Genomic DNA, 9602 nt, shown 5'->3' with positions numbered 1-9602 from the left:
ATCGTCGTTTTCTGTCCGTAAAAAATTTGTTTACATCAAGAAGTCATTTTATCGTGTTTTGTTACATTTGTTAAAGTTCTATCTCGCAATTTTCTATGCTGGCCATGTAAAAAACCTTGTTCAAGAAAGTGTCTCATCATGGTTTACGTTCTTCGTGATAACGGTAGATTTTGATTGGTTTGTTTGATTTTACATCGCAATAAACGATGTATACACTTTTAAATGATTTGTGGCTACAGAGACAATGATCGAAAGCTTTTTTCTGGCCTTTCGATTTTTGTGATATTCTTTGTACGTGGTTCAATTTTTCACGATTATGAGTAATATGGAAGCAATGACTCAATTGATTTCGTATTAATTGGTATTCCATGTTATCTACAGTTTGTCTAGAGATAAAGGGATTCTCAAAACGGTGCTCCTTGGTGACTGTTGTTCGTCTCATTTTTATTGGAGTTGGAGTATTGAGAGATTAAGAAGAACGTTGAAGAGGGGATACGATGCGGGATATTTTAGAAAAATTGGAGGAGTTTAGAGCGATCAAAAAATAACGTCATTTTTATATCAAAATATATTTGTGCATAGACAAGAAGACAACCGTGACAGGTAATCTCGTACCTAACATACATCAGTCATACGCCAAGGAACGCGTGCACATGCACGTACACGCTGGTGTGCGGACATGCGTGATGTACGCGGGCATACACACGCAAGTGATGAACGCGTACACACTTTTGTTTAAGTCGTGCATCATTGAGAGACCCGATAAATGTCTTAGAAAAGGAGACATTAAAATAAAATAAAATAAAATAAAATAAAATAAAATAAAATAAAGAAGAGAAAAAGTATTAAACTTGCCGCACAAGTACGTATATAAGGTAATAACAAATATCGTTCTCTCGCACGCGATCAAATCTACGAACGAGGAAGACAAAAAGAAAAAAGGATGAAGCCCGCTTCACGCGATTTTTACGGTAACTCAAGATAAAGGGGATTTGGTTAGACCAAATCCCAGGTAACGTCGGTGAATTATCTATCTCTCCTCTCTTCCTCTCTCGCCGCAATCGCCTAACTCGTCGTTCACATTAACACATAATTATAACGATTAGTTTTCTTAGACACATGCTCGCACACATTCGACATTTTTTATAATTTTTTATTTTCTCTTCCCTTTCGTCCTTTCACGCTCTCTCGTTCTCTCACAAAAAACACGAGTCCGCTTCGTTTCGTTTCTCTAACAAAATATATTAGCTTTTTTTTATGTACATACATCTCGAATATAATAAAATTAAAATAGAGCTATAATACAAGGGCATGTGAATGAGTGCTTTTCTTTTTTCCCGCGTATATGTGTATGTGTGTATGTGTGTGTGTGTGTGTGTGTGTGTTTTTAGGGTATGGTTGCGCCGTTTCACCCTGTCGAAGAAAATACAACACATGAATCGAGAAGGTAACATGGACATTGTTATCGCATCGATGCTGATCGCAAATTATGGTATCTCTGTATATCTTTTTAGGTACTTGGTAACAAGAACGATAATCTAATTTGATCGGTCGATATCTAAGAGTCTGAACGTAACGCGATGCACGTACGAATCGCGCCCATCGCATCGTCACTTTGTATGTAGATTTGTATGTGTAAATTTTTGTATGTGCACGTATGTGTAAATATGCGTGTTTTACTTTGTACTCGTATGTATGATCAGTGGAAGGTGCATCAAAAATGTATAATGTAAAGAGAATCAAAGATTTATGCAAATGAATTTACATATGCGCGCATCGATACACGTATGCACGTGTTGGTGCATGTATATGCGAGCACGCGCCTCTACGTATGTAAGTATTTCAGTTACGTGTGAGCGTTATGTATGTGAGAGTGTGATTGATGCGCTTGTACACATCGATGCATGATTTGTTCAGAATCGCAACGTGTCTTCGTGTTGCGAATTACGCGATCGAATGAGGTGGCGAACTCGCGAGACACGCGGTAACCACCACCCAGTCTTACGTACATTGAGAAAAAAGAAAAAGAAAAAAAAATAGAAGATAGATACGAAAGAAGGAAAAAAGAAAGAAACAAAGAAGATCGAATGAATCGATCGTCCATCTCGATTAATTTTCATCTATCTCTCGTGTAACACCGAAGGTCCGAAGAAGAGGATCGTAACATGGTGGCCACGTGAGAAGCCTCGAAAATCATTCCTCGTGTCTTCTGTTCGCTCTCTTTTTTTTTTCGTTTTTCTAAATCTTTTTCTTCGTTTCATTGCGTGTCGTGTACAGACGAACGGGGGGAAAGTGTCCGATGCACTTGGTGTAAACAAAAGTTCGTCATGAGCAGAGGCACTTTTCTTCCACACGTGAGGTTATCGAGGTAAGCTTCAGCTGCCGAAAAGCTCTTCCCGGGGAGAAACCGACGAGCGTCTCTTCTTCAAACGAGTCACGCCTCTTCCTTCTTCTGCTATCCTCTTTCGTTTGTTCATTCCCGTCGCTCCACGAGATATTCTCTCTCTTCGTCTTACTCTCTGTTTTCCATTCCCATTGCGTCTTTTCTTCTGTCCGCGAGTTGCGTGCGTCGTTTCTCTCGAACAAACGCACGTGTACATCTCGCGTTCTCCACACCGTGGAACGAAACCAGAAAAGACGCAGTAACGTCCGCGTCGAATGTCAATCCAGGACATTCTTTTTTATTTAGATCCGGATAACGCGGGTGCGAAAGAATGGAGCTGAACCATCGGGCAACCCGGAAAATGGAAGTCGCTTCGAAACGACTTTCTTTCGCAATGGAATCGACCTGAAAGGCAAGGGACGAAGGTCGATGCCGGTGGACGAGAGAAGGGCGTAATAAAGGCGGCACGATGCCACCGTGGTACTCAACGACGACGATGTCGTGCGCTACATGGGCCCCACCGCGTGCTGTTGGAATTGATCGAGATGCCTCGAGATCTCACGATGGAGCTGTTCCGGTACCACGCCGACGCTGCTAAACAGAGACCTAAGAACGTTCAGTTCCTCCGTCAGCAATTCGATCCTTTTTTTGAGCAGGTCGTTGTCTTTCACCAGTAGCTTCACCTTCTCCTCAGTTTCTCTCGATCGTACCTTCGCCTTCTCGCGACTTTTCCTCACCGCGATGTTGTTCCTTTCGCGTCGTCTTCTGTACTCGTCGCTGGCTTTGTCGATGGCCTTGGTCTGTTTTCTGGCAACAGCGGCAGCAGTGTTTGCGTGATGTTGATGCGCCATCACCGGCTTCATCGGTCCTCCCCGAGGCGGTGGTTGGTGCACCGGTGCACCGGGATGCCCTCCAGGTACCGTGGACGGCGTTAAAGTTGTGAAGGTTGGTGCTCCGTTGGCGAACGGTCCGTTTGTAACTGGGCTGTATCCGCCTGGTGGATATTGCGGGCAGTGACGACGATAGTCCGCCGGATCGAGCGGTTCCTCTTTAATGCTGGGCGATTCGGAGCTCGAGCTGTTGCTGTCGCTACAGCTGTTGCTGCCCTGGTGATAACTCGCTCCGCTGTGGACAGGTTGCGGCATGTACGCGAGCGTGGTACGTGGATAACCCGGCGTTCTGACATGTTTCACGGCTCCGTTGTTAGCACCTAACATATCTAACAGGCCGTCGTTGAAGTGGCTATCATCGATCAGATGTTGCAGATCTAACGATATCTCTGGCGTATTCAGGTCTGTCAGCTCACCGGCTGCGGCGCAATGTTCCGCGTACTGTTGGTGAAGGCTAGCCTTGCTCGCCGAGACCTTGCTCACCACCGAGCTACTCTGCTGCTGACTGTGATTATGATTCACCTGCAGAGCAGAGTTATTGTTGTTCGCTGCGTTGTTGTTGTTGTTGTTCTGATGGTTGTTATTATTGTTGTTGAGTACTTGAGATTTCTTGAGATCGGCCGCACCGTGGGCCTGAGCCTGATGGGCCGCTGAATCGTACATGACTGGTGACTCCATTGCTCACTCGCACATCACAGATACGATATATCTTTCCGCGATTCTACTATCACCTTCTTTCGCCTTATCGTTGTATTTATATCCGAGTGTCCGTTTGTTTTTATTCTCGGTTTCTTTGAATAATTGACCCGTATTTCGGATTATAATTCGATTACACGTTGTCCACGGAAAAACAGAGAGCCAATCGTATCGCTGTGAAATTTTACCACGAGAGAACGACCTCGAGCGGCAAGCCGGGGATTTTCCCGTGCGGACGGGCCGAGATCTGACACTGGTCCAAGTACCAAAACGTGACCCTCGACTATTCCAATTTTCGAGGACGAAGAAGCGCGCCGCGCTAACTTTCGGCAGCCTTAGGAGGACACAAGATGATCGTTACTCGGTTAAAACCGCGTGGTTCGTATGCGCCAACGCGTTCACCACGCCTACGCGGGCTTTTTCGTGCTCACGGTTACGGTACACCACAGAGAATGCTCAGAAAACGAGAAAACGATATCACCCGCACAAGAGCTGGCGCACGACTGAGCGGCTTTGCGGCATGTCGCAAGCTTTCAATGTGGCGTGCGACGAGAGCAACTCCATGGCTCATTGCGCTTGCGCTCGCGCGCTTCCCTCTCAGCCGCTCTCCTCGCCTCTTTCCTCTTCTAGCGATCCGCGCTAAGAGCACGGATACCGCGCGTCCACCGTGCTCCTTCTTTCTCTCTCTCTTTCTTCGTTTTATTCCGATCGCTCCTTCCTTCTCTTTTCCTCTCCTTTCTATTTTCCCTTCCTCCCTCTCTGTCGCTCTTTCCCTCTCTCCTAGGTTAAATCTTTCTTTGTTCGTTTTACAGGTTGACATGCTGTCGTCCCGTCGCGGCATCGCGCGACAGGAAAACTTTTCCGGTGCTCGCCTTTCTCGGTTCTATTTATAAGAACTTATACACGAATCCGCCGTCCTTTCGATCCACGGATTTTCCACGGAAATCGAAAGACTTTCCATGCGATTTTCTTCTTCGTTTCGCTCATTCTGCCTTTCGACGCGTGTATACGCGCCGTCTCGATGACGCGCGGCCTCCGTTCGCTATAACTATATACACACGAATGGAGAACGCGCGATTTGTTTCGTAGGACAACCGATTTGACGATTATCGTTACCGTCATCGTTGGGCACTCGATCGGAACCGATTTCTAATACCGGGCACATTTGATTTGTCAGTTAGCCGAGTAGCGATATCTGTCCAATTGCTTGCGTGAGATTGCGCAATTAGCAGTAACAAAGTAAGAGAGGATATTATCGGCGGTAGATGCGAGATCCTTATGCGAGTTGTACGGGAATGGAACGAATAATGGAATGATGTTTCTGATATCGAAATGTTTTTTTATCCTCGTCGTAAAATATTATGAGCGGTTCTGTTCAAATTTAGAGTAACGATTCGTCGAGAAGGGAATTTGAACCTTATAATGTGTGATTTTAACCGTTCTATCTTTGTTTCAGGAGACCGCGTTCTTTGATGTTATATCTAGGAATGCATTTTATGCGCCGCAATGACGTCGATATACAATTTTGGATTGACATTTATGTAGGGAGAATTTCGAATATTCCTCCAAGCGCGTGAATCAACGCCGCCAGCGACATCTTCAGACGGAAAACGAAATCATAGCCAGTCGGTATAATATTTGCGAGCCGATCTACGACGAAAGGATCCGAATCTAACCGAATTTCTTCGCCGTGATATTAGCCACAACAAAAAATTAGTAACATTCGCGTAAAAACTTTTCGGAAATATATATTTTTCACGTTCTTTTTGTGATTCACCATTGCTACCAAGAATATAGTGCTTCGCGACATTAAGGTAAGTACTAGATTTCGTTAGGTTATTTTTCTCGCGCGTTTCGTATTATTGGGCCGTTTTGGGCCCACGACTGCCTTTGACGGAACGGTCCGAAGGATGTACGCGTATTGTTATGACAAAATACAAGTAACACGTCATGCACAGTATTTTCAAATACTAAAGTAGGAATTTGCATCGTGGCGTGATATTTGCTTTTTTATTTCTACTTTTGCTTTGCCAAATATTCTCAAACGTATCGTACACGAGTTGCCTGATTGTTTTTGGGCTTAACCTAAACAAAATCTGCTGCACGAAATTCCACGCAAGGTATCAACGTATTGTCTAGTATGCGTTTTAGAAATTTCATCCTTCATTTCATGGTTTACGTGTTTCAATGTGATTAAGTTATTAAACAAATGTTTTGTGATTGAACGTGCATATGCGTTTTTGGTCTTATAGGCATGGTGATATTTATATAACGTTGTCATTAGTATCATTATATTATTCTGTTTTATATATTTTTAGTTCAGTGCGTGTTACTAAAACTTGTTTTTCCAGTTTTGAAATCCAAGCAAGGTTCATTGGAACATTGGTCGTCAACAATGGCAGATGAACAGCAACAGTTTTTTCTTAAATGGAATGATTTCCAATCTAATATGGTATCATCGTTTAAACACTTACGAGATGAAAAAAGTTTTACGGATGTGACGTTAGCTTGTGATGGTCAAACTTGTAAAGCACATAAGATGGTGTTATCTGCTTGTAGTCCCTATTTTAAGTCTTTGTTAGAGGTATGTTATTATCCTGTTATGCGAAATATAATGTTTGGGAGATACAGTGCAAGTGTTAATCTTCTAAAATTTTTTGTAGGAAAATCCGTCCAAACACCCCATTATAATTCTAAAAGATGTTGCATACAGTCATCTTCAAGCTATTTTGGAGTTTATGTATGCAGGAGAAGTTAATGTTTCGCAAGATCAGTTGCCTGCATTTCTTAAAACTGCTGATCGGCTTAAGGTTAAAGGGTTAGCAGAAGCACCAGGTGCCATTAAGAGAGAGGGTTAAAGTTATACTTATAGTTATGGTAAGGTCATGTATTAGATTTGGTTGACAATTTCACTATATTTCTTATATTTCCTCCAATTTAGCACTTGTGTTTCCCTTTCCAGGATATTGGAAAGCGTGTGGACTAAAAAAAAAAGTGTAATAATGTAAAGTGATTACGTAAAGACATATACCACACACCATAAAAAACACACGCTATGTGTGCACAACTCAGTGTCCTCTGGTTCATGACTTGGATCAACACACGGCGACAATGTAAATTGCCTTTTCTTCATCTCAGTTAATGTTAATGTTGTATTGAATGTATGTATACAAATATGGTAGAGACGAAATGTTGATGTTTGTCTTGAACCCGTTGCGCCATGCGGTGGCGACAACACATTGATTATTTTTTTAAAACAAAGTGCTGCAGAAACTAATATGTGGGTCACCATAGTTTACAATACACGGGACAGTTTTGTGGATCAAATGGAAATGTTAAAAGACATCTTTACAACTGCTGTTTTTAAAATGGATCTACTGTCTCACTATATTTTCCTATCGGTGGTTCCATGGTAGATCTGTTCACGAGGCATTAAAATTTCTTAAATCTGTACCAAATATTGGATAAGCGCAACCTTTTTACCGTTTTCTTCTTTACGGAGGATAGAGCAATATTTTATTGTAATATAAAAACTAAATATATTCGAGAAATAAGAGTTTATGATACTGTAATTGTAAGCCAATGTGTTAATATAGGAGAGCAAGAAATTTAGATCGTATCGTGAATAGATCTGCAATACCCCGATAATCCCATGAAAGAATGTTAAATCAAGTTTACTGGAAGTTGTAACATGCGTGTCGTTTATTGCTCTCTTTTATTATCGACAGTATGTTTAGTTAGATGTATATACACGATTATTCATCAAATTATTGGGATATAAAATAACTCTTGTGTGGATATATCTGTAGTATCTCTTGTAGTTCAAGAAATAATCGTGTATATATATTCAACCAAATATAGTGTTCGTGGATTGATAGATCGTGTCGTTTCTCACCGGTTAATATTCGCAATTGGCACGAGAATAATTGTTTCGTTCATCTTTTATTCAGTCGGTACCAGTTACCTCTTCTAGTGATCATGATTTTTTTACTTAACCAAATACTGCCAGTATTTATACCGGCGTATTCACAATATTACCGATAGACCAAATTTATTTATGATAATAATATATTAAGGGTTGAATGTCTTAAATCGAGGGAAGGTTATTGTAATATAAGCGAAACAAATTTTTGTAAAGTCGGAGCGCACAGTTCCTTTCCCCTCCCGATGGATCAGAATAATCAGAGTTAAAGGCAAAAAAGTCAGGAAACATTATCGAGTCAAGAACATATGTATTGATACGTGTTGTACACAAAAGATATAAAATTACCATTTTATTTGTTATATAATCACGAGTCCAAGAACTTTTGCTACTTTTACTTCGAAGCACTAATTTTATACTTCTCGTAAGTTGATGAATTATGATTTTGCTTTATTCTTTTCTTATTTCTTAATATATTTGATTCAATTCTTGACTCTTACCTTTTTTCTTTTCCTAAAAATTATTTCTGATACAATATCATTTGGTATACCTTACGATAATTATCAAACAAAAATTTACCATTTAGAATTATACCATTACGTATATTTACGATTTTTTAAATTCAGTTTTAAACACCACGAGTACTTCTACGATACTAAATGCCAATTTAGGATTACACATTCGTTTCCTATACTTGAAGCATATTGGAAACAAAATCGTACAAACAAATTGTTGTAGCACAATTTTTTCTGTCTTTTTTTAACTGCGTCGGATGTTCTTGTGAACATTGTCATATACACAATTGTATGATTATTTAGAAACAACAAATTGACGCTCGTGTGGAATTTTTATCTTAACGAGCTAATTCGGAACGAGTTAATTAAGAACGATTATTGTAATTATGTACAACATAAACGCACGTAATGGGACCAGCCACAATGAACATTAAAGGTACAATTGGAATTGACTTTGTCTAGCCTCCGTTACTAGCTGTATTATTAACATTATTTTCAAAGTGTGTTCGATTACATATCAATTATTTTGCTCGATTCATGCTCAGAGCGAAAGAAAAGTTTTCACAGTCATCCGATAGCAAGTCGTACTTGAAAAGCAAAGAAAAAAGAATGACGACCGTGTCTATTCACAGTATTTAAGACAGCCTTTAACATTAAGATGGTTGGGTTCAGTTCCTACAATGACACGTTTCTCGGGCATTTGGTGATTAAAATGTGAATCGTACCGTGTGTATTTGCTAAAGTATCAAGAGCTGTATACACTTTAGAGTAGATGTTATATGAGTGATGATTCGAGATAAGTTTGCAACTTGTTGATAAGCTTTCCTCCATATTCTTAACCACTTATGTTACACGAGTAGAGGTGTTCAAGAGCTATTGTAAGTTTTTTACTCTTCTCTTTATCCAAACCTTTTTGAGAACGACCGATTTGCGATCTATTGATTTACCCAAGGTTTTCCGACGAATCTCTCATTCCTTTTATACTGCTACTTTTTGTCACGAAATTTTCCTCGTTCACCTTTTTAAAGATAATATTCAACTTTTCCTTTTTGTCTCCTTTTAATAATTATAATATGACTCGATGATGATTATGATTACAATATGACAATGTTGAGATATAAAAATAAATTGTGTAAATATATCATTTTCGTAAAACTGTTGCTTTTCCCTAATGCCTTCAAACTTTAGCTGGGAAT

At 40.4% G+C, this 9602-nt stretch overlaps 2 protein-coding genes across 3 annotated transcripts; one reads left to right on the top strand and one right to left on the bottom strand.

Annotated features, from left to right (window-relative positions):
• Nucleotides 1-550: 550 nt before the first annotated feature.
• LOC126914066 (CCAAT/enhancer-binding protein-like) lies at nucleotides 551-4531 on the bottom strand. Its single transcript, XM_050717541.1, has one exon. The coding sequence runs from the start codon at nucleotides 3949-3951 to the stop codon at nucleotides 2890-2892; it is 1062 nt and encodes a 353-aa protein (XP_050573498.1). The 5' UTR covers nucleotides 3952-4531; the 3' UTR covers nucleotides 551-2889.
• Nucleotides 4532-5609: 1078 nt separating this feature from the next.
• On the top strand, nucleotides 5610-9547 carry LOC126914097 (longitudinals lacking protein-like). 2 transcript variants are annotated; one of them, XM_050717592.1, is made up of 4 exons: nucleotides 5610-5783; nucleotides 6321-6553; nucleotides 6633-6846; nucleotides 6932-9547. In XM_050717592.1, exons 2-3 carry the CDS (start codon nucleotides 6365-6367, stop codon nucleotides 6825-6827), a joined length of 384 nt encoding a protein of 127 aa, XP_050573549.1. In that variant the 5' UTR covers nucleotides 5610-5783; nucleotides 6321-6364; the 3' UTR covers nucleotides 6828-6846; nucleotides 6932-9547. The 2 variants fall into 2 exon arrangements, with proteins under 2 accessions (XP_050573549.1, XP_050573550.1); XM_050717593.1 differs by lacking the exon at nucleotides 5610-5783 and adding an exon at nucleotides 5844-6089.
• Nucleotides 9548-9602: the final 55 nt, after the last annotated feature.

This window comes from Bombus affinis, chromosome 3 (genome assembly GCF_024516045.1).
Source record: "Bombus affinis isolate iyBomAffi1 chromosome 3, iyBomAffi1.2, whole genome shotgun sequence".
Lineage (NCBI taxonomy): Eukaryota > Metazoa > Arthropoda > Insecta > Hymenoptera > Apidae > Bombus > Bombus affinis.
Note: the sequence above shows the minus strand (reverse complement) of the source record. Positions and strands in the feature narration are given on the sequence as shown.